The sequence below is a fragment of the Hyla sarda genome, chromosome 2 (assembly GCF_029499605.1).
Source record: "Hyla sarda isolate aHylSar1 chromosome 2, aHylSar1.hap1, whole genome shotgun sequence".
Lineage (NCBI taxonomy): Eukaryota > Metazoa > Chordata > Amphibia > Anura > Hylidae > Hyla > Hyla sarda.
In genome coordinates this window covers 267,404,420-267,428,571 of record NC_079190.1, presented here as the reverse complement: position 1 = coordinate 267,428,571, position 24,152 = coordinate 267,404,420, and the positions used below count along the sequence as shown (strand labels likewise).

The 24,152-nt window shown below is 40.1% G+C and overlaps 1 protein-coding gene across 2 annotated transcripts in view; it reads right to left on the bottom strand.

The window, feature by feature from the left end:
* EPHA10 (EPH receptor A10) overlaps positions 1 to 24,152 on the bottom strand; it is a 691,916-nt gene that overhangs the window by 516,200 nt on the left and 151,564 nt on the right. Inside the window, exon 4 of one of the 2 annotated variants that reach the window (XM_056557122.1) lies at positions 3,328 to 3,431. The exons of the other annotated variant lie outside the window; for it this stretch is intronic. Coding sequence (XP_056413097.1) covers positions 3,343 to 3,431 — 89 coding nt within the window. The 3' untranslated portion in view covers positions 3,328 to 3,342. Of the gene's footprint in view, positions 1 to 3,327; positions 3,432 to 24,152 lie in introns of those variants that run through there. 2 annotated transcript variants of the gene reach the window in all.

The following is a 24,152-nucleotide window of genomic DNA, read 5'->3' as shown; positions in this document are numbered from 1 at the left end:
CCGTATGACCTCCCTACAATGCCTGGGCATGCTCCTGAAGAGGTGGCGGATGGTCTCCTGAGGGATGTCCTCCCAGACCTGGACTAAAGCATCCACCAACTTCTGGACAGTTTTTGGTGCTATGTGGTGTTGGTGGATAGAGCGAGACGTGATGTCCCAGATGTGATCAATCCAATTCAGGTCTGGGGAATGAGCGGGCCACTCCATAGCATCAATGCCTTCCTCTTGCAGGAACTGCTGACACACTCCAGCCACATGAGGTCTAGCATTGTCTTGCATTAGAAGGAACCCAGAGCCAACCGCACAAGCATATGGTCTCACAAGGGGTCTGAGGATCTCATCTCAGTACCTAATGGCAGTCAGGCTACCTCTGGCAAGAACATGTGCGGCCCCCCAAAGAAATGTCTCACTCCACACCATTACTGACCTACCACCAAACCAGTCATGCTGGAGGATGTTGCAGGCAGAAGAATGTTCTCCACGGCATCTCCAGACTCTGTCACGTCTGTCACATTTGCTCAGTGTGAACCTGTTTTTGAAGAGCACAGGGCGCCAGTGGCTAATTTCCCACTCTTGCTGTTCTTTGGCAAATGCCAAACATCCTGCACGGTGTTGGGCTGTAAGCACAACCCCCACCTGTGGACGTCGAGTCCTCATACCACCCTCATAGAGTCTGTTTCTGACCGTTTGAGTGGACACATGCACATTTGTGGCCTGCTGGAGGTCATGTTGCAGGGCTCTGGCAGTGTTCCTCCTGCTCCTCCTTGCACAAAGGCAGAGGTAGCAGTCCTGTTGCTGGGTTGTTGCCCTCCTTTGGCCTCCTGATGTACTGGCCTGTCTCCTGGTAGCATCTCCATGCTCTGGACACTACACTGACAGACACAGCAAACCTTCTTGCCACAGCTCGCATTGATGTGCCATCCTGGATGAGCTGCACTACCTGAGCCACTTGTGTCGGTTGTAAACTCCTTCTCATGCTACCAGTAGAGTGAAAGCACCACCTGCATTCAAAAGTGACCAAAACATCAGCCAGGAAGCATAGGAACTGAGAAGTGGTCTGTGGTCCCCACCTGCAGAAACACTTCTTTATTGGGGGTGTCTTGCTAATTGCCTATAATTTCCACCTGTTGTCTATTCTATTTGCACAACAACATGTGAAATTGATTGCCAATCAGTGTTGCTTCCTGAGTGGACAGTGTGATTTCACAGAAGTGTGATTGACTTGGAGTTACATTGTGTTGTTTAAGTGTTCCCTTTAGTTTTTTGAGCAGTGTATATTAGAAAAACTATTGTTTTGCAAAAATGTACAACATATAAAACTCTTTATATCTGGCAGTGCCCATTTAAATACATTAAATGTTTCTCTGCTCTGCTTCTATAAAGGTTTATGCATTGGATATCAGTCTTTGCACAGGAAGGCTTCACCTCATTGACCCAAATCTATCCCAGAATCTTGGTGATATGCAAGATACCAAGGTGATAGCAGATGTGTGTTCACTTTTTCTGGGGATCTCATTGCTTCTTGCCATTTATCTTTATACACAGTATTACACAGGGTGCTGCCCTCTTTGTTTTTTAATCTTTTTTTTTTGACAGCTATATGGTGACTCAATACCACAATAAAACTGTGAAATTAGATTTCTAACTTCATGCATAGTTGCCGCAATGCCTGGTCTTATCAGGGGGCTTGGAGCCAAACACATCTGCCCCCTTTATCTAAATCCTTCTTGGGTGCATATAAATTTCTAGTCAGCCTGCCATCCATTGCTGAGGTTTGTTTGTCTTTATCAGCACTCGCTCTTGTCTTGCTCCTGCTTTGCTATATTGTGCATATTTGACCCTCGTCTATTGTCTCCTGACCATTCTCCTGTCTTCTACTTTGGTACTGCACTGCTTTCTCTTGTAAAGACCTGGCCTTTTTGACTCCAATATTATAATTATTTGTCTGTCTTTCCTGGTTATTCTGACCTTTGTACAGTTTAATTTATTGCTTTGACCTATGACACCTTTGCGTTGTGGATCTGCTATTAAGGGCAGATACCCAAATAGGCAGAGAAAGTGGTTCTGGCTGAGCTCAAGAATGCACTATTACCTGCCTTATGTGACATTTTTTACTGTGATTTACAGGTAACTCCTTGTTGCGGCAGAGCCCTAGCTTTATAAACGAAAGACATGGAAGCTCCTAGAGTTCAAAGTCCATTAAGCAACAACAGCAGCTACAATAAACCACCCCTGGACTATCTATTCTCAGCAGTGGAAGAGGAAATATTTCTTATTCATATAGATAGCCCAGTGATTATTACACTCATACTTATTACAGTAGGGTAAAGTAGGGAATTTTAAGGCACTATGTCATGAAAGGGTTAGGAGACAGAAACAATGGATAGGTCTTATATAACATTGTATTCCACCTAAATAGAAGAGAGCAAATGGTATGCAAAGAAAATACAGCTTGGTTTTCAGCAAGTTGAGGGTGTCTTTATTTCATTCCTCAGTTCTGATTAATACTGTAAAGAATACTGCATGTTTAGAATTCCATTTTATAGTGCCACATAACACACCATTGTGGTCAGAACAAGCTTTTTTTCCCCCTCAAACTGAATAAGAATAAATAAAAGGTTTGACTTCTTACAGATAATAAATATTTAAAAGGAAAGCAATAATAATAAATCTATTTACTACAGTTCTGCAGCATTGAATGCCATTCCATAACGCATCTAAATTCCAGGGGGCTACATATTAAAGTATCCTTTCATTGGTTCCTAAATGAAAACTATGAAGCACACACTGGTGGGACTTAGTAGCAATATAATAAAGCTAATACATCAGTTCTTTCAAGATATTCAAAAATGCCAGGTTCTGCTTATCTTCTGTATACCTGCCGCGTTGCTTTACCTTCCCATGGAACTATGGCAAAAGGACGCGGTTTTATTCGACATCCCATACTGTTTATTGCACAATTAGGAGACCAATTAGCAGCTAACAAGTCGCTTAGACACCCAGTTAGCACAGCTATAATTCAGCCTTTCTAATATGTTTATAATTGTTTCGCGCATTCTCTGCGAAAAGCAAAGCCGATGTAAGTGAGGTAAATGTATGCAAATGGCAGTCTAATAAGTTTTAGCTATGGGCAGTCTGATTGTCAGGCCTCCCTCTGCTTTCAGACCACCCTTTGTGTAAGCAGATGCCAGAGTCTCAATTTTCAACAGCTTCATAATGTCATTGTTTGCACATCTCATATACAGTTCACTGGCGAGAAATTACGAAGCTGGCATGTATTACTTGGTCAATGATACCAACTCTATTCATCTCCCCTGGCTGCAACATTTGCCTGAACAGCTTTCAGGATTTCCAAACTAGGAGCAAATATGTCCGCCTCAGGCTTTGAGTCCTCCGGTGGCTTTCTCCTACAATACAGGATAGGCCGGCAGCTGAATAAAAAAAAAAAAATAAATCATCAGCGGAGAATGTCTTAGAGGATGTGGAGAATTGGCATTTGGTAAATGCTTTGTTTTAGAAAAGCTGCTTCGGGCTCTGCTAATTTCAGAACAGGTTGGATGCAGTACATACACCTATAACTGAAGCTCCTGCTGGCATAATAAAATGTGTGCATACTTAAAGCTAATAAAAAAGCTCTTGGGGTTGTGTATGCAAAACTATTATCAACACATTGTATCATTGTTCCCAACAGTATCTGTGTTATGGCATCTCATTTATATACAAAGCTCTTGAACTGCAGGAATAGATTTTGCTATAGCCAAATGAGGCCCGCTACAGTAGATGGCCCTGCTACATGGACATCCGAAATGTAGGCAAGTCTTAGTCACCAGCTTCCAATAAAAAGCAAAATAATTTTTAAAGACATAGACATATTTGAAAAACACAAGAATAAACATGGATGGAAAGGAAGCTAAGGCTGCTTTCACACTGTGAAATAGTTCCGTTTAGGAACTTCCGCCAGAAGTTCCGTCACTATATTGGCGAAACCCGGCCGTTGCAAAACCCCTGACGGCCGTGACTAAATTGCATTGCAGCCTATGGGGTTTTGTAACTGCCTGTTTGCACCCGCATATGCCCGTAATTCATTATGGGCGTTATATAGTGACGGGACATCGTGGCGGAAAAATTACTGCATGCAGTAATTTTTCCGCCACGATGTCCCGTCACTATATAACGCCCATAATGAATTATGGGCATATGCGGGTGCAAACGGGCAGTTACAAAACCCCATAGGCTGCAATGCAATTTAGTCACAGCCGTCAGGGGTTTTGTAACGGCTGGGTTTTGCAGCTGTAGTGACGGAACATGTGACGGAAGTTTGTAAACGGAAAATTCATAGTGTGAAAGGAGCCTTACTGCCAACATTTCTGCTACATGAACACCTGCTAGACTGGTTTGTTGTTATTTTATACTTCTTCCTAATATTCTATATTTTTTTTACTGTCTAAATCACACAGGAAATCCTGTTTTCTAATAAAAACTATGTTTGCTGAAGCTTCTTACTATAGTTTACTATAAATGGGCCACTAACCTAAAGAGAGCTTATCACAGTGTGAAGCGGTCTGAGCTGCAAATATCATGTTATAGAGCAGGGAAAGCTGAGAAGATTGATATATATTGTGGAGAACAATTTATTTTAACTTGAAGTTAAGTCATAAAAATCTCTGCTTATCTTGGATTTAGGAGTCTAGTGGGTGGTCCTAATCAGTGACTGACAGCTGTCTTTGTATGCACTAAAACACAGAAGCTGCCAATGACTGTTAGGACCACCCACTGGGCAAAATGGGCTCAGAGATAAAATAACAAGTAATACTGATGCTTTTCCTACAAAACTATATGGGGTGATCAAAAAAATGGTGCAAAAGTAAAGGCCAGTAGTTAAAGTAACATCAAGGTATATGACCAGTGACTGACAAGAAAAGCAAAACCTATAACAACCAATCATATCCCAGCTTTTATTTTACAGAGCCAAATTTAACATGTGTTTACATAGTGTGATATAAGATGGTGATATGGAAGAAGGAGGAAACATGAATACTAAGGCTATAATTCTGCCCCATCCTTTTTGAATCCCCCTTTATATAAATTTGCTCAGCTCCTCCTGCTTTATAGCATACTAATGATATATTGGACTGCATTTTTATGGTGACAGGTTCCCTTTAAAGGGGTACTCCAGTGGAACTATTTTTTAAAATCGTGTGTGTGAAAAATAGAAGATGAGCACTCGGCACTGGGGTCCTGCTAATAGAGATTGGACATATAAAAAACAGGAGCCTGTACTGTACACTGGGCGGTGCAAAGCAGCAATAGACAAAAAATTGATGATGTAGATGCAGAGAGAAATATGACAGCGCAGCACTCACCCTTAATAATGGTTTATTCAGATCAAACGGTGCACATGAAGTGATGATCCACAGTACAGTGGGGTCCGGGGGGAGAACAGGAAAGAGGACTCAGGGGAGTCCTTGCAGCAACGTTTCGCGGCAAAAAACGCTTGGTCACCTTGGTCACCAAAAAACGCTTGGTCACGCCTAATCAACTGGTGACAGAAAGTTAAACAGATTTGTAAATTCTATTTAAAAATCTTAATCCTACCAGTACTTATTAGCTTCTGTATACTGCAGCGGAAGTTGTATTTCAGTCTAACCACAGTGCTCTCTGTTGACACCTCTATGCTGACAGTTCCTTATACGAGATGTCAGCAGAGAGCACTGTGGTCAGACTGAAAAGAACTCCAGAAAGAAATACAACTTCCTGTGGAGCATGCATATAAGGATAAGTACTGGAAGGATTAAGATTTCTAAATAGAAGTCATTTACAAATCAGTAATTTACAAATCTGTTTAACTTTCTGGCGCCAGTTGATTACATTTTTTTCCCCACTGAAGTACCCCTTTAACCCCTTAAGTACCCCTTTAACCATCCACAGACCCATATGAGAGCATGTTTTTTGCATCACCAATTTTACTGTGTAATGAGATCACTCATTTTACCATAAAATGTACGGCACAAAAAAACAAAAAAAACATTATTTATTATTTTTTTGGAACAAAATGTGACAAAAAAGCAGCAATTTTGTATTTAAATTTTTTTTGTGTTTACGCTGTTCACCATACGGGATAATTAACAAAAATTTTGATAGTTCAGACTTTTATGCACGTGGCGATACCAAATATGCTTATTACTATTTTTTTTTACACTTTTTGGGGGTAAAATGGGGAAAACTGATGATTTACATTTTTATTGGGGAGGGGAGTTTAAAAATCTTTGTAACTTTTTTTTTACATTTTACATTTTTTTTTACACTTTAATAGTCCCTATAGAGAACTATTCATAGCATAGGGCATAGCACTAATCAGTGTTATCGGTGATCTTCTGCTCTGGTCTGCTCGATCGCAGACCAGAGCAGAAGACCCCTGGAGATGGACAGAGGCAGGTGAACGGACCTCGATCCGAAAATAAGGAATATCGGATCCCTGCAGCAGCACTGCGGGCGATCCGATCATCCATTTAAAGCACTGGTGCAGATGACGTGATCTGTAATGAACACGGCATCTGAGGGGTTAACGGTGGACATCCGCACTTTCGTGAATGTCTGCCATTACCGGCGGGTCCCTGGCTGCTGATAGCAGCTGGGACCTGCCGTACATAACGCGAGCACCAGTCCGGTGCTCATGGTCATGGCGGAGCGTAAATGTACGTCATAGTACGTTAAGTACCACGGCACCATGACGTACATTTACATCCATTGTCATTAAAGGGTAGCTCTCACCATCCTATTTTTTTTCTCTGTCTCTGCCTATTGCCAATCTATCCCTAACCCCCTCCCTGCTTTTAATTTTTATTTTTACTATATTAAAAATGCATTTTGTCTGCCTGGCAGTGTGCTCACTACCAGGCAGACTTCCCCAGCAGGCACCACGTCACTGATGCCTGCTGGGGGGGACTTCCCCCCTTAGTTCATCTACACAGGGTGCCTCCAGCTGTTTCACCACTACAACTCCCAGCTTGCCCTGACATCTATTGGCTGTCAGGGCATGCTGGGAGTTGTGGTATTGAAACTGCTGGAGGCGCCCTGTGTAGATAAACTATTAGTTAGTTACATGCGGCGCTGCGGTGCTAGCCCGTCCCTTCCGTCTCCCTCCACCCCGCGCCATACCCCGTTCCCTCCATCACAAACCCCCTCCCCGCATACCCTGTTCCCTCCATCACAAACCCCCCTCCCGCATACCCCGTTCCCTCATTACACTTACTGCAGAGTCCGGCAGCGGGTGTGCAGGGACAGCAGCGGCGGCCACGAAGCGGCGATGTGTGGGAGGAGTGGCCTCCCAGCCAGTGGCCAGGGAGCCAATGCGCTTGCTCCCTGCCTGTCTGATTGACAGGCAAGGAGCGAGTGCAGCCTAACTGAAAAAGGAATGATTGCCAGGCCAAAATCAGTCCTTTTTCAGGCGTGACATCATGCCAGGCTGCAGCCGGCCACTAGGAGGGAGACCCCTAGTGGCCGTTTTTTAAATGTAAATTAAACCATTTTAACAAAAAAAAATTATAATAAAAGTATATTAGAGATATGTTGTAGTACATAAGTACTACAACATATCAAAAAATCAAGTTGGTGACAGTGCCCATTTAAGGGGTTAAAGGAGATCTGCAATGTTAGACACATATCCCCTATCCGCAGGACAGGGGATAAGTGTCTGATCGCATGGGGTCCAAACACTGGGACTCCTTGCCATCTCCTATATGGGGCTCCAGCTCCGTGCAGGAGGCGTGTGTCGGCCGCAGCATGGCGTTCGTGCATCCCCGCCTCTCCCATAGAACTGTATGGAGGGGACATGCCCTCATCCTCAATAAGGTCGATAACATACGCATTAGCACCACAGAGCTGTGGCAATGCCGGGTCCCCGTACGGGAGATCGCGGGGGTCCCAGTGGTTTGACCCGGCGATCAGACACTTATCCCCTATCCTGCGAATCGGGGATAAGTGTCTAACACTGCAGTACTCATTTAATATGTAAGTTTAAAATGACCATTTTAAGAGGTATTCATTTTTTTATCAAGGGTCATCATCTATTTGTTTATCGAAGCGTTTATCATTGATATATGAAGATAACAGCAACAGCCGGAGGCACATTGTTTTGAAAACACAGTTTCATTGACAATAATTAAAGATATTCTAAATAAAAACAGTTGTTGTTAGGATCCAAATAAACTTATAGATCGTCTTTATTCAATGGACTCAATTATGCCTAAAAAAGACTTCAACTTGATTAATGTGAACACATCTATTTTATTTAGAAACAACGAGTTAAACATCCTCTTAAATACACAGCGGAGTACAATGCCTATGGGGCTAACTAATCCTGTTTACTTGCAAAGGATTATGTATTTGTTTACCACACACAATAGATCAATCTACATATCATATTTGGTTATTTGTGAGTCAAGGAAAGCTGCCAAATGTTTGACTGATCCTACAGCAAATGTTGATTCTTTTGGTCACTGTGCACCTGAGTTTGTGACCAAAATGTAGAATCATTCTGCCACAGACTCTTATTGTGAGTGTAAAACATGATATCTCCATGCTATAGGAGGGACGACAGTGAAGCACTTCTGTCCACCAGGTCTGGCTAACTTATTAACCCTTCCAACTGCCAACTGGTTGTCAGGAGTAAAAAAAAATATATATTTTCAAATGAACTGGTGCCACTAAGTTACACACATTTGTCAACCTTCAGGACTTATCAACTGCTGTATGCTCCTCAGGAAGTTGTGTCGTCCCTTCCAGTCTGACCACATGCTCTTTGCTGATGCCTCTGTCTGTGTCAGGAACTGTCCAGAGCAGGAGAGGTTTGCTTTGGGTATTTGGTCCTGCTCTGGACAGTTCCTGACATGGATAGAGGTGTAGAGAGATCTGTCCGGTCATCAGAACTTTCTCTGTAGTATACAGCAGCTGATAAGTACTTTGGGGTTAAGATTTTTAAATAGAAGTAATTTACAAATCTGTCAACAATTATTTTTTTCTTTCTGGAAACCATTTTTTTCCCCTCCAGAGTTCTCCTTTAATTCTGGGGTCACATGACTGATACCTTGTTTTCGTTTTATTCAGATGGCAGATAGTTTCTGCAGAGACAGAGGTTTATGAACTGGTATAAGAAAGGTAAGAATGTAGAATTTTAAATAGATTTATATTTACAAATCAGGTAATAAGGTTATTTTCTATAAAGAAGTTACTTTACAAGACAAAAAACAAAATACTCCTCTTAATAACTAGCTTTAGTTGACCTATTTGGCCATGTACAACCTGCCACTATCAATCTGCATGTGCATTCAGCCTGAAATGTATAAATCGTGCACTCTCCTCAGGTAAAATCTGTTTTTCCTTCTCCTCTACCAACCTATCACGCTCTGTTGCATTCCATCTATATAAGTGAGTAGGCAGAATCATGGGCACGATTGTCCCAATAGACACATACCCCTTTATGAACGATATAGTGTATTATAGGTAGATATATGAAAACTGACTTGGCCATTTATATTTTAGTTTGAAGATGGCACACAAAGAAGTACAGTGTGGGTGAGCAATTTACCAGGCAACAACCGGGCATAACTTAGCAGTTGTAAAGCACGTTTTAGAAGAAACTCCAGGTTCCCGTCTTCAGATATACTCCCATCCATTCTGAAGATGAGATGTAGTCAGGAAACATGATCAGAGAATTGTAACAGCCAATTAAAGTCATTAATAACACACTGTAAACTAATTAAATTCAATGTAATGCCTTTGCTGGGAGTTACAAAACAAATTCTGTAATGTATCGAGAATATGCCTCTAATTACCTTTAATCAAAACATGCTAATGTGGTTTTCAGGAAAACAGAGCATGTCGCTGCAAACGTTTCAAGGATTTGAGATCTATTTTCTCAGTCACCTTTAAAGAAACATTCAGACTCTTCTAATTTACAGATAATTACACCGCTACTTGTTTGCTTGTTGACACAGCTGCCATAAGCTTTCTGTGTATACGTACCCCTGCCTCTGTACGCTACTGTCATAGAAGTTATGAACTGTTGGAATTTATTGTTCTATAAATTCCTACACATTTTAGTAATAAAGAAAAGATGAGTAAGGGGGCGTTCACACCACGATTTTGGAATAAAGCAGGGATAATGTAAAAACCGGTTGCTGCTGTATCTCTGCCAGACCCATGCCACACCCCATTCAATTCAATGCGCCGGACGGAGTCACTAAGCTCATTTTTGAACTGTATCAGTTTTTGATGCTGGACTGAAAGCGCAGCAGACCACTGTTTTCTGTCCAGCAACAAAAATTAATTTGGTCCAATGAGCCAACTGGAGTCACTAGCTGATTCCTTCTGGCTAATTGACATGAATAGGGTGCAGCATGGGTCTGGCAGGGATACATCAGCAGCTGTTTTCAAATTATCCTGCTGGATCCTGATACCGTATCCCTAAAAAGTGATGTAAATGTAGCCTAACTCCTTATGCCATCTAGGGTATTTCCTACAATTCTTAAGATGATTGTCCAGTTTTGATAACACATTTTCTCTTAACAGATATTTGGGATGCTTAAGGTCACCATATCTTAAGACAGAGGAAACTTGCACTATAACGGGTATGGTGCTAACTTAAGCAAGATATGGATCTAAGGGATGTTTGTGGTCTTTTCCTGGGACCCTTGCAAGAAAGTTTACATTTAAACCATAAGATGATTAGGACATCATCCTTGTCGGCAAGAGGAAGAAACGACAATAACAGAACTGATGCGTGAGTCAGAAGAGTACAACAATGCAGAAAGAGCAAACAAAAGCACAAAGGCAGAGTCAAAGATCAGGCTAGGAGTACAAACCTGGGAATATACTAAAGATTGACACATGGAAGAGCAGGGTCAGACAGAGGAAGTCACTTTAGGTTTAAAACGGGCATAAGGCGGTGACTATACAACAAATTATTTATCTTGGTTTCTTCTGTTCTGCTTCTATTAGTCTAAACTCCTCTTAATATTAATAAAATGTTATTAGTGTTTTATTTAGTCCAGCTTAACAAAGGGCAAAAACACAGAAACAGCTGTCTACAAATGGGTAATCTTCCCTTCTGGAAAGATTTCTGGTATGACACACATTCCCGGTCAGTTTCTTATAATTTTAGTTGGAGTGAAACACTGACTTTAAGGGAAAGCTACCTTGAAAAGGTGGTGTAAGAGAACTGCTTGGCATATCCTATCTTAACTGGATAAAATAAAAGATATAGGATGTTACGTTTTTTAAAAACTGCCGTTGACCCTTAAAACAAAAGTGAGAAAAAACACAAACAAAAAGCCAGAAGAAAAAAATATTATAGGTATAGCAGTTTATATTTGCCTATTGACTTTAGCTATCATGGGGTTTGCAGTGTTTTTGCACTTAAAAATTCAATACATTTTTATATCATGTATTTTGGAAAAACACCAAATGTGAAACTGCAGTTATGCTACAGAAAAGGAGAAATTTCCTATTTACTGAGTATATGGGTAATTCATTTCATAAACCATGTAAATAGAGGGAATAATGTGAGCTTTTCTAAACTCTATATAATGTCAACTTTTAGTTTAGGTTCATAAAGGTTAATGTTGAGGGTTTCTGACTTTAAATAATTCACCCTGAGCCAAATCTCCCCAAAGGCTGATGACCTGTTTAATGGTCCAAATGATAATGATAGTAATTAATTGGAATATTTTTTATTTATTTTTAGCAATTAGAACATTTAATAGATTTTATCTAAATTATTTATTAGTCCTTAAAGGTTAACGTTAAGTTACGCATTTTAGATTAGTCAAAGCATTTACATGCAGGAAAGGGTACCAGAATGATACTTGAAATTGTGGCAACAATATTTAAATGTAAAATGAATATTGCTGCATGTGTGCACTAAATAAATAAAGAATATTGGAGAACCTTATACATTCGGGAGGAGGGAAGGAGAGTCATAGGGGGAGATTTAGCAAAACCAGTGCAGAGGAAAAGTTTACCAGTTGTCCATAGCAACCACTCAGATCAATTTTTTTATTTTTAAAAAGACCTCTAAAAAAATTAAAGAGGCAATCTGATTGTTTACTATGGGGAATTGGTAAACTTTTCATCTGCACAGTTTTTGATAAATCTCTCCCATACTGTTTATGGCTGGATGTATCTTTTTTGCATGCCAATAAAAATTATGTTTTCTTCACAGATGTTTTTGCAGATGCAGTCAGCGTAAAGACTTTGACACACATGGGTACAGCATCTGTACATCTAATCTTTATAATCAATTTAATTATTTCCAGTGTCCATTCTCTTAACATCTGCTCAGTGGACCTTGACTGAAATTAGAGATCCCCCTCTGCTTTAAGTAGTAGTGCCTCCAAGAGGGGAAGACTTTTACGAATGCAAACTATTATGGCTATGGGTCTTGGTTGGGTCTTATGGCTATGGGTCTTATGGCACAACCCAGTACCTATCATCAAAAGATGGCACAGTAAGGCTTCTTTCACACTATAGAATTCTCCATTTCAAAGATCCATTATAATGACCCGTTAACAAAACCATTAAAATCAGCCATTAAGCGGATGTTACAAAACCCCATTATAGTCTAGGGGATTTTTACATTACCCATTTTAACCAGTCATAGCCCTTTATTAGTAACGGACATAACTTTGTGACTGGAGAAAGTAACGAGAAAAATAGTGCATGCACTATTTCTCCTGTTACTTTCTCCCTTCACAAAATAATGGCCATTATTAATAATGGGCTATGAAGGGGTTAAAACGAGTAATGTAAAAATCCCATAGACTTTAATGGGATTTTGTAACTGCCGTTTTTAATGGTTTTGTTAACGGGTCATTATAATGGATCTTTAAAATGAAAACTTCTATAGTATGAAAGCAGCCTAACTCCTTCTATATGTTAGGGTCTAGGGTTTTAATTGGGGCTTATAAACAGTGTTCAGAAACAGTCACTGTGTTGGTTAAGTAACAGGTATACAAAGTATGCTTCACTGTAAGTACCTGCTGCTGAACCAATTCCCTTGACACATTTTATTTATTTATTTATTTGCAATTATTTTTTTTTTAAATTTGTAATGCTTTCAATTCTGTCCAAGTTGATGAGCTCATCTCTAATAGGAAGGTGCTGCTACTCATTGACTGAGTGACTAAGTTAGGCTGGGTTCACATATGTCCGGCATCTCGCATAGGTGAACTCAGCCTAGATCTCGAGGCAACTGATGAAAAATTGTATGGTATCCGACGTCCATTATTTCTGCTGCTTTCCCATGTTCGATGCTGTCCGGCGTGTCCAACCATCTGCCATCAAAATTGAGACGCTGGATGATTGTGAACTGTCCCATTCAAATGAATGGGATCGGTTCAAGAATCAGTTTCCCTCCAGTGCACGCCGGAGGGAAACTGTGCCGGACAACTGACATATGTGAACCCAGCCTAAGGGACTTGCTTTCATGAACCAACCAAGCTGATTGATGTTAGCCCTTGAATAGGCAAAGCACTGTCAACGATGTCGGGATTGAGAACCATGGCTTCCCAAGTATTGACTTATTGAGTGCCACCACTGGTTAGGTTGTAAATTTAAAACTAAATGTAAAATTAATTTAAATCTATAAGTACAGAAGAAGATAGGCTATTTGAATTGTTCTTAGAAATTATAATAAATGGATATAGTATAAGTAGTATGCACATATTAAGCAGGCTTTCCTTCTGTTAAATGTAATATGTAGTTGAATATGTGTGTGAAACCCTTTATGACGAGTCTGTGTTATCAAGGGAAGGAATAAACAGCAGGATTTTGATGGGAATTTGCTTTTTTTTCTGTAATGACTTGGATCTTCTTACCACTAGGATGTCTTGAAGCCATGCAGGTCAAGTAGCCTATAAAGCCATTATGGTTCCTTCTAAGTGAATGAAATGCTGCGCAGACATTGCCTTGGAGTTTGGTAGGAGATAAAACTCCATGTGGTTTTGGAAATACAGGATTCCATTAAGGAAACATTGAGTGCTAAAAAAAAAAGACAACAACTGTATATTGCAGGGAACTATATATATCTGAATTTATTCATTAGATCTTGCAAGTGAAAGAAAAAAGGAACTTATCCTTTTAAAAAGGCAATGTCTACAGGCTTCATGCAATCCATAAAGATACATAAAGTTAAACAATATATTGTTCTTAAATCTACAGCTACTACAAACACATTTATTTCAGCACATAAAAATCCATTGTTTGTTGGCATGTTTGCCATACTATATTTACTTAAAAAAAAAATCTAAACTGTATATATTTCAGAGTACCATCCTAACGTGGCTGTAAGTTAAATTGTGGCTTTTACCATAAGTAAAATTGAATATATTACTTAAAGGGGAACTCAGGTAGAAAATAATCAACTGGTGCCAGAAAGTTAAACAGATTTGTAAATTACTCCTATTTAAAAATCTTAAGCATTCCAGTACTTATTAGCTGTTGTATATCACAGAGGAAGTTGCATAGTTCTTTCCAGTGTGACCACAGTGCCCTCTGCTGCCATCTCTGTCCATATCAGGAACTGTCCAGAGCAGGAGAGGTTTACTATGGGATTTGCTCCTGCTCTGGACAGTTCCTGACACAAGACAAAAACTACACAACTTCCTCTGGAGCATAGAACAGCTGACAAATACTGAAAGGATTAAGAATTTTAAATACAAGTAATTTACAAACCTGTAAACTTTCTAGCACCAGTTGATTTGAAAACATTTTTTTTTTTACCGGAGTACCCCTTTAAAATAATTTATGGTGTGGAAAATGGTTACCTGGTACAGCAGTTATAAGCTATATTAGGGCATAGGTAGATAGTAGATTAAGTAAAGATCAACTAAAGCTCAGAACTATTGATTTCTGTTGATTCTGTTGAGAATCTGCAAAGCAGTTTTCATGCTTTCCTCAGTAAGAGATTTATTAAGGCTACACCAAACAAACAATAAGTCCCAGTTGCTATACAGCGCTCACCAAGTGGGCAGGCAGAGAGTACATGGCATGGTGTGAAGGGGGTGTGGCCTCCCCTTGCACCGAATTCACTAAAATTTGTTAAAAATCTAAAAGGGTAAGAAAAGAGTGTCACTCACATTGCTTGTTCCTTTTACTTCATTGAATTAAGATGCAGACAAACATATCCCATACCTCACCAGTCATGGGTACCAGTGTGCATCTGTGGTAGCTGTCTCCCACTAGATTGCTCTCCTACAGACCCAGAATCTAAGTCTGGAATGGAATGAGCAATGATGAGTGCCAATAATAATATACAGCAGCTCAAAGCTGGCATACATTTCTAAAGCTACTGCACAGGCAGCCTCCGAAATGCCAGATTTATTGAGAGGCATGTGCCTCTCAATAAATCCTGTGTAGGTTAGAGGGGCGGCAATTTACCTAATAATAATTGAATAATAATTTTATTTATATAGCACCAACAGATTCCGCAGCACTTTACAGTTTTAGGGTACAAATAAAGACAAGTATCAGACATAACAATATTACACACTAACTATTCAAACAGGAAGAGTGAGGGCCCTGCTCGTGAGAGCTTACAGACTACGAGGAATGGGGTTGAGACAGAAGGCATAAAGGGCTTTTATTGATGCTATGGTCCAGCCATATTTTATATGACTGGCATATGAATGCACTGGTCTTGGTACATTTGCCCTTTAAGATTCATAACATTTGTCCAAACTAACAAACAGGCCTCTTACAGATGACTAGACATATTAGATTTTTGTTGTGCTCACATCAGATTCTGTTACAAATATGAGACAAAATAGCAAAGCTTGCAGAATACTGGACTGGAAACCTGATGGACCCTATTAAGGTTGCTGAAGTCCATAGGGTGCGACCAGTGTCCGTTATGCAATGGACCCAGCATCAGCATTATTTTCATTGCCTTATTACAATGATGGGTCAGAACACTGGAAATAACTAGTGCTGATTTGAGCAAAACCACAGTATATTTAGCATAAGTAACCTTTGCATAAAACTTTAGCTAATAACATCTGATCAACTGGGAATTTAATAATCCCAATTCTTGTCATTAGTAGAAACAAGAATAATACAGGGTGGCTTGTCCTGACCAATTCTTTTGTTTTCCCTGGAGATAAATAGCACCAAAGGTTTTTGAAACTATTCCCTTTTTACTCTAATAAAATACCCAGCTTGGGATTGGTTATCATCTATTGACTTGCATGGTTGTCCCATTCACATTGATAGAGATGAACATCAATATTAGACACAACCTATGAAAAGGTGGGGATGTTTTTGCAAAAAAAAAAAAAACATCCCCACTTTAATTAATCATAGCACTTTAATGACATTAACACTTAATGTTACAAAGTTTGTCTTTAAAGGGGTACTCCGGTGCTTAGACATCTTATCCCCTATCCAAAGGATAGGGGATAAGATGCCTGATCGCGGGAGTCCCGCCGCTGGGGACCCCCGTGATCTTGCACGCGGCACCCCGTCTGTAATCAGTCCCCGGAGCGTGTTCGCTCCGGGTCTGATTACCGGCGACTACAGGGTGAGCGGCGTGTGACATCACGCCTCCGCCCCCGTGTGACATCACGCCCCTCAATGCAAATCTATGGGAGGGGGCATGACAGCTATCACGCCCCCTCCCGTAGGCTTGCATTGAGGGGCGGAGCGTGACGTCACACGGGGGCGGAGGCATGACGTCACATGCCGCCCGCCCTGTAGTCGCCGGTAATCAGACCCGGATCAAACACGCTCCGGGGACTGATAACAAATGGGGTGCCGCATGCAAGATCACGGGGGTCCCCAGCGGCGGGACTCCCGCGATCAGGCGTCTTATCCCCTATCCTTTGGATAGGGGATAAGATGTCTAAGCACCGGAGTACCCCTTTAAAGGGGTACTCCGGCGCTTAGACATCTTATCCCTTATCCAAAGGATAGGGGATAAGATGCCTGATCGCGAGGGGCGCGCCGCTGAGGACCACTGTGATCTTGCACGCAGCACCCCATTAAAATCTGTCCCCGGAGAACATTCGCTCCGGGTCTCATTTCTGGCGATCACGGGGCCAGAGCATTGTGACATCACACTCCGCTCCCTCAATGCAAGCCTGTGGGAGGGGGCGTGACAGCAAACATGCTTCGGGGACTGATTTTAATGGGGTGCTGCATGCAAGATCACATGGTTCCCCAATGGTGGGACCCCCGCGATCAGGCATCTTATCCCCCATACTTTGGATAGGGGATAAGATGTCTAAGTGCCGGAGTACCCCTTTAAGGCTAATTCTTTGCCATAGTAAGTATTTCTTAGGACTGAACAACGTAAACCTAGGCAAAATCACTATAATAACAGTGACAACGAACACTTAGGGGGAGATTCTCAAAGAATTTTGTTCCCCAAAAAATCTATTTGGTGCCCAAATTTTCGGGCGAAAAGTATCGACCACATTTTCAAAGAGCTTTGTGCCGCGGTTTACGCTGTTCACGTCAGCTTTGTAAGTGGGCGTGTCCACGTATATTGTCTGCTTTACATGATATTTTCAAAAAGGTGAGAATCCAGTTTACATCAAAAATTTCACACCGGCTTTTTGATAGTGTAAAAATCACAGAAATTGTTGTAGTTTTATTGTTTTTGTTTTATTTTCTTAGTTTTTTTTGGAAAAGGTGTTATTTAAGTAATTATGAAAAAAAAAAAAAGAAATCATTATTGTTTAAAAATTTTATTAACCCCTTAAGGACCAAGGACGTACCGGTACGTCCTTGGTCCTGCTCTTCTGATATAACGCGGGGTTACACAGTAACCCCGCGTCATATCATGGCGGGCCCGGCGTCATAGTGAAGCCGAGACCCGCCTCTAATAGCGCGCAGCGCCGATCGCGGCGCCGCGCGCTATTAACCCTTTAGCCGCGCGCTCAGAGCTGAGCCGCGCGGCTAAAAGTGAAAGTGAAAGTTTCCGACTAGCTCAGTCGGGCTGTTCGGGATAGCTGACAGGACAGCGGGAGGGCCCCTTCCTGCCTCCTCGCTGTCCGATCGCCGAATGACTGCTCAGTGCCTGAGATCCAGGCATGAGCAGTCATGCGGCAGAATCGTTGATCACTGGTTTCTTATGAGAAACCAGTGATCAACATAGAAGATCAGTGTGTGCAGTGTTATAGGTCCCTATGGGACCTATAACACTGCAAAAAAAAAGTGAAAAAAAAAAAGTGAATAAAGATCATTTAACTCCTCCCCTATTAAAAGTTTGAATCACCCCCCTTTTCCAATAAAAAAAAAAACACAGTGTAAATAAAAATAAAAATAAACATATGTGGTATCATCGCGTGCGGAAATGTCCGAATTATAAAAATATATCATTAATTAAACCGCTCGGTCAATGGCGTGCGCGCAAAAAAATTCCAAAGTCCAAAATAGTGCATTTTTGGTCACTTTTTATATCATTTAAAAATGAATAAAAAGTGATCAATAAGTCCTATCAATGCAAAAATGGTACCGTTAAAAACTTCAGATCACGGCGCAAAAAATGAGCCCTCATACACGGAAAAATAAAAAAGTTATAGGGGTCAGAAGATGACAATTTTAAACATATTAATTTTCCTGCATGTAGTTATGATTTTTTCCAGAAGTCCGACAAAATCAAACCTATATAAGTAGGGTATCATTTTAATTGTATGGACCTACAGAATACATATCAGGTGTCATTTTTACCGAAAAATGTACTACGTAGAAACGGAAGCCCCCAAAAGTTACAAAACAGCGTGTTTTTTTTTCAATTTTGTCGCACAATGATTTTTTTTCCCGCTTCACCATAGATTTTTGGGCAAAATGACTGACGTCATTACAAAGTAGAATTGGTGGCGCAAAAAATAAGCCATCATATGGATTTTTAGGTGTAAATTTGAAAGAGTTATGATTTTTTAAAGGCAAGGAGCAAAAAACGAAAATGCAAAAACGGAAAAACCTCCGGTCCTTAAGGGGTTAAAAAAATATTTTTAATTGTATTTATTTATTTTCTTGGTTACTGCACCTCACATTTATGCTCAAAAATGTTTTATTTATACAGTTATCGCTTGTCTGGACCCTGGTAACCATGGAATATTTTGTGAGATGTTTCTGCCAGAATTTTCTGGGATGTAAAATTTGGCACAAAAATCTACAAATTTGGCACCAAAATTGCAAATTTTGGCACCAAGCTGTGCAATTTGGGTGCAAAACAATCAGATATGGCTGAAACAAGAAAAATTGGGCGTGAAAAAAACAAAAGCGGCGCGGAAATACATTTTCACATATTTTCATATTTTCAAATCAGCACAAAAGTCCTTTGAAAATGTGAGGAGAAAAAAAAAGATGTGAATAATATCGCTGGAACAGAAGTTACAGTAGTTTTTGAGAATCTCCCCCTCTTTATAGGTATCTCCTATTTATTAGTATCATACAAATCATAATTGTAGCTCCACCTCTGCAAAAGGTTTGATAAATATCCATTTTTCTTACTATAGATATAGTTCAATGGTCCAACATCCACAGTTTTAAATATACCATGGAAATTACCATAATTATAAAAGAAGATTAGACCAAGGTATATATAAAGCATTTTCTTCCTTTTGTCTCAACCCTATTTCTCATAGATTGTAAGCTCTATGGATTGTAAACTCTATCGGCCATCACATCTCGTTTGAGTAATTAGAGTGTAATATTGCTGTTTGCTTTTTAGCTGTATATATGCTGAGGAATATGTTAGTGCTCTAGAAATAAAAAAAAAAATAATAATAGTAATTATTATTATTATTATTGTTTTGACATAAAATTAGTGTTTTGACATAAAAATCTGCATTTATAAATGTGTATTTTGTTTCTATTACTTGTTAGATTATTCTAAACTATAAACAGAATGATCTCTTCAGTAGACATTATTTTTGTGTGTTTTCAGTATCAAGCTCATGTTGTGTTATCTGGATATATATTTTTTGCATGTCAGCACAAGTGCTTAAAGTATCCATAGATAGAGGAAATAAATCCAACAAAAAGCACATGACCAGACTCGAAGGATGGAAACTTTGACCTTGCTTGACTAAAGGCAGAAATCTGCACTGTCGTATGATAGTTCCTCAGTCAAAGGAGACAATGGTTATTTCCAAACACAGGGCTAAAAAGCATTGACTCCCAAACCTGACGTCGTCTCATTTGTGACCAATCAGGTCGGAAAACATTAACCTTGGGCCTTGTTTAAATTCTCCTTGTAGAGCTGGACAGCCGTGCGAGGAGGTGATGGGAATTTGATAGCAGAGCTTCAACTGATCTAGAGTAGCATTTACATGAAGGTGTCAATCATATTGAGGAATACACAGCAAGGTATAAATTGAAAAATAGTTAGGCAGTAGACTTCTAAATATATATATTATATATATATATTTTTTTTTTTTAAATGACCAAATCAAAGTAAAAATTCCAATAAATGGTAGCTCTGGTGAGGTAGCTGAAATGTTTCCCTCTGTGATGCAGAATATAATGCTAGTGTGCTATGGAAGAATTCTGTTTCAATGACATATTGTATTAATAATTATAATGTATTTGTATAGCATGGAGATATGATACAATGCAGGAATACATTAATACTCATAAGGATCACTGTCATATGAAGTAGATGAGCCAAGAAATGAGTTTTAAGGGCTCTAAGTAGTGAATGAGCTTCCCAGTGCAGATGCATGGCTATAGTTGTTCCTTGAAAAAGACATTTATCTATGTTCTTTGTTTATATATCTGTGCCCCCCAAGATCTACTCTTAGGAATCTGGAGTAGAAATCCACTACATGATGCAAAGTATAAGTTTAAACAAAGTAAGGTGTTTTATAACATTAACACATGAAGTCAGCGCCCCCATGTAAGACCAGCGTGTTGTCACTCCGGGTACTTAAAACTGCTGGGTCCTGTTTGCTCCATGCCAACAGACCTACGCTCTCTTCTTCTATTCCTGCTTTCTTCTTTGCTGCTACATTTTCCATACTGGCTCTTAGGGTATATTCACATACTCTCCTTGCCATTAAAAAAGCTATGGCACTCAATTTTAATGTGTTCTCACCCACACTTGCCTGGCACTACCTATTTAAAGCTGATTTACCCACTTACCTTTGCTGGAGAAATAGTGTTGTGTCACCTTAGCAAAATTGTTCTGTTGCTGATTTGTTATTCTTTGTCTGACCTGTGCCTCTGCCTGACGCTTGTGTACTATGCTGACCCTCCTATGCTTGACCCAGACTGCTGCCTCTTCTGCCAAAATCTCATTCTGCTACTTAGCTGCCATCCTAATCCTCACACCAGCACAGCACAAAAATGTGATTCTGGCTTTTACCTTGTTGTCTGATACCGGGGCTGTCTGGTCCACTAGGTCTGCTGCCACCAAGACCAAGAGCACTCTAGGAAAGCAACATGGTACTCTCTAGCAGCTTCCACATCCCTGGGATAAAGGTGAAAACCTAGATGGTGCTTAGATTTTGCTCCCAGGTTTCATCCTAAGTCAAGCTGGATGGATATCACAGTAAATCTACACCCATTAGGGTCCATCATACCCTATATGTATCTTAACATCAACTTAGACTCATTTTACTTGATTTGGAATTTAAAAGAATGTACATTTAAGCATGCCCAATGTGTAATAAAAAAGAAATCATGTAGGGTCACTCTAGACGGACCATGTGTTCTTCTTTTCCAATGCCAGTCTTCATTGTTTCAATATTAAAGGGGTATTCCAAGCAAAAACTTTTTTTATATATATCAACTGGCTCCGGAAAGTTAAACAGATTTGTAAATTACTTCTATTAAAAAATCTTAATTCTTCCAATAGTTATTAGCTTCTGAAGTTTTCTGTCTAACTGCTCAATGACGGGAGAATATCCCCATAGGAACTGCACAGCTCCCGGGATGTGAGTCATCAGAAAGCAGTTAGACAGAAAACAGCAACTCAACTTCAGAAGCTAATAACTATTGGAAGGATTAAGATTTTTTAATAGAAGTAATTTACAAATCTGTTTAACTTTCCGGAGCCAGTTGATATATAAAAAAAAGTTTTGGCCTGAAATACCCCTTTTATTTATCATATTTAGAAAAAAATGTAGATAAAGCACTCACCGCAGCCAGAGTTGCAACAGCAAAATATAGATCTATTCCAGTGCTTGAATACATATAGCAGGACGGACAGACACACAGGGAGCAATGGATGGAACAGGTGGGACGTGGCGGAACGAAGGGGCGGCAAACGGTTTCACGCACTGAGGCGCTTCCTCTGGCCCACACCAGAGCAAGCGCCTCAGTGCGTGAGGGCCAGAAAAAGCGCCTCAGTGCGTGAAACCGGTTGCCTCCCCTTCGTTCTGCCCCCACCTCACCTGTTCCATCCATTGCTCCCTGTGTGTCTGTCTGTCCTGCTATATGTATCCAAGCACTGGAATAAATCTATATTTTGCTGTTGCAACTCCGGCGGCGGTGAGTGCTTTATCTAAATTTTTTTCTACATATGATGAATGTGCTGCATTTCTGGACTTTCTTAGAGCACCACTGTTACCTACAGCAACCACTGCCCAGACAGACACATTTACTAGCTGTGTTTTATTTCTCACATCTATGCTCTCATATACCCATTTACATTAGTGGTGCCAGACTTCCACTGCTCTTGTGTCAATATTAATTTAATTGATTCATTGAATATGAATTGAGTTGTGCTTAATATAGTTCAGAGATCATGTCTACATTCTTGCACATGCATTTGTGGTTTAGGCTTCATAGATATGGTCTTCATGCAGTAATATGGACTGTATGGTAGTTATCAGAAAACTGGCATATATACACAGTAAAATGTGGTGTGAAAACTCCAACTCGTCATGACCCTGACAATGCAACAAAAATGATGTCATCTAATTCCAATAAAGAAAGGTGGGGTGGAATCTAGGATCATTTCTTTACTGGAGAAATGTGTAAAGAAGAAATTTTCCAATCTAGAGCATAGAAGTTGGTTCATCTAAAAAGCTATCAAATTTAGTTTTAGTTTATTTTGTGCCAAAACTGAACTGTGCTCATTTTGTTTGCTTTGGTTTATTGATGCGTACTTCTGCAAAACACAATCATAATATGCCGAAGACACAGATATAAACAGCTAACAGAATGAATGAAACCTGCTTCTTTTCAGTAGGGGTTGTAAATATGAGCTATCGATTGCCTGTGCAGTTAATGTAAATGTAATTGATGTTTGATAAAGTGACTGTGAGATGCAGCGAGGGTTTGATTTGCTTGAGTGACAGTGATGCGGATTAGACATAAAGTGTTTATCAATCAGGTTGAGGAATGCATTGCATTCATTTCTAAGCACACATAGCATGAGGTGACTTCTTGTGTTGGTTGAAGGCATCCTTTACATTCAGATATACTTGCTTGGCTTTAAGTAAAAAAATGCTGTAGAAAAGCATGAAGATGTCTTCTTACAGGTAAAGATCTTTTCACCCAGGACGATTATTAACCAAAAGAGACGATTCTTGCCTTGTCCAAAACACCAAGCCATCAGCTGGCATACAAGGAAACACTCAATTCCGAGCTGATCATTTTGTTTTTTGGACGCACATCTTCATTGATTGTTTTTTCGGATGTTGACTCCTAAAAATTGGGATGGTGATGATTTGAACACATGCAGATCCACTACTATATGGTATCTTTTTTTTTTTTTACCACCGACAGGTTCAGATTACTTTTTAAGGTGTATGATGGCCTCCTGACTCTTCACCAATGGTAGGGTTGCATGTGCTGGATTTTTGCCCCCGACCCTTTTGTTCAGGAAGGTATAGGCCACATAGGTGTCTGGCTGTGGCATAGCATTTTCACCCCATAGAGGACACATGAACATTAGGCTGTTTGTTATTGAAATGTATGCCCACCTTAACGGTCCTACTCTGCTGATTTAAGGTAGCTATAAGGCTTGCTTATTGGGACATCTGAAGATATCAGAGATACTTTAAACACTTGTTAAAGGTGTACTCCACTGGCCAGCATTCAGAACATTTAGTTCCGATAGCTGTGTGCGCACTGTAGGGTTCCCTCGTGACGTCACGCTACGGTCCCTCAATGCAGGTCTATGGGGGGCGTGGCTGCCACCA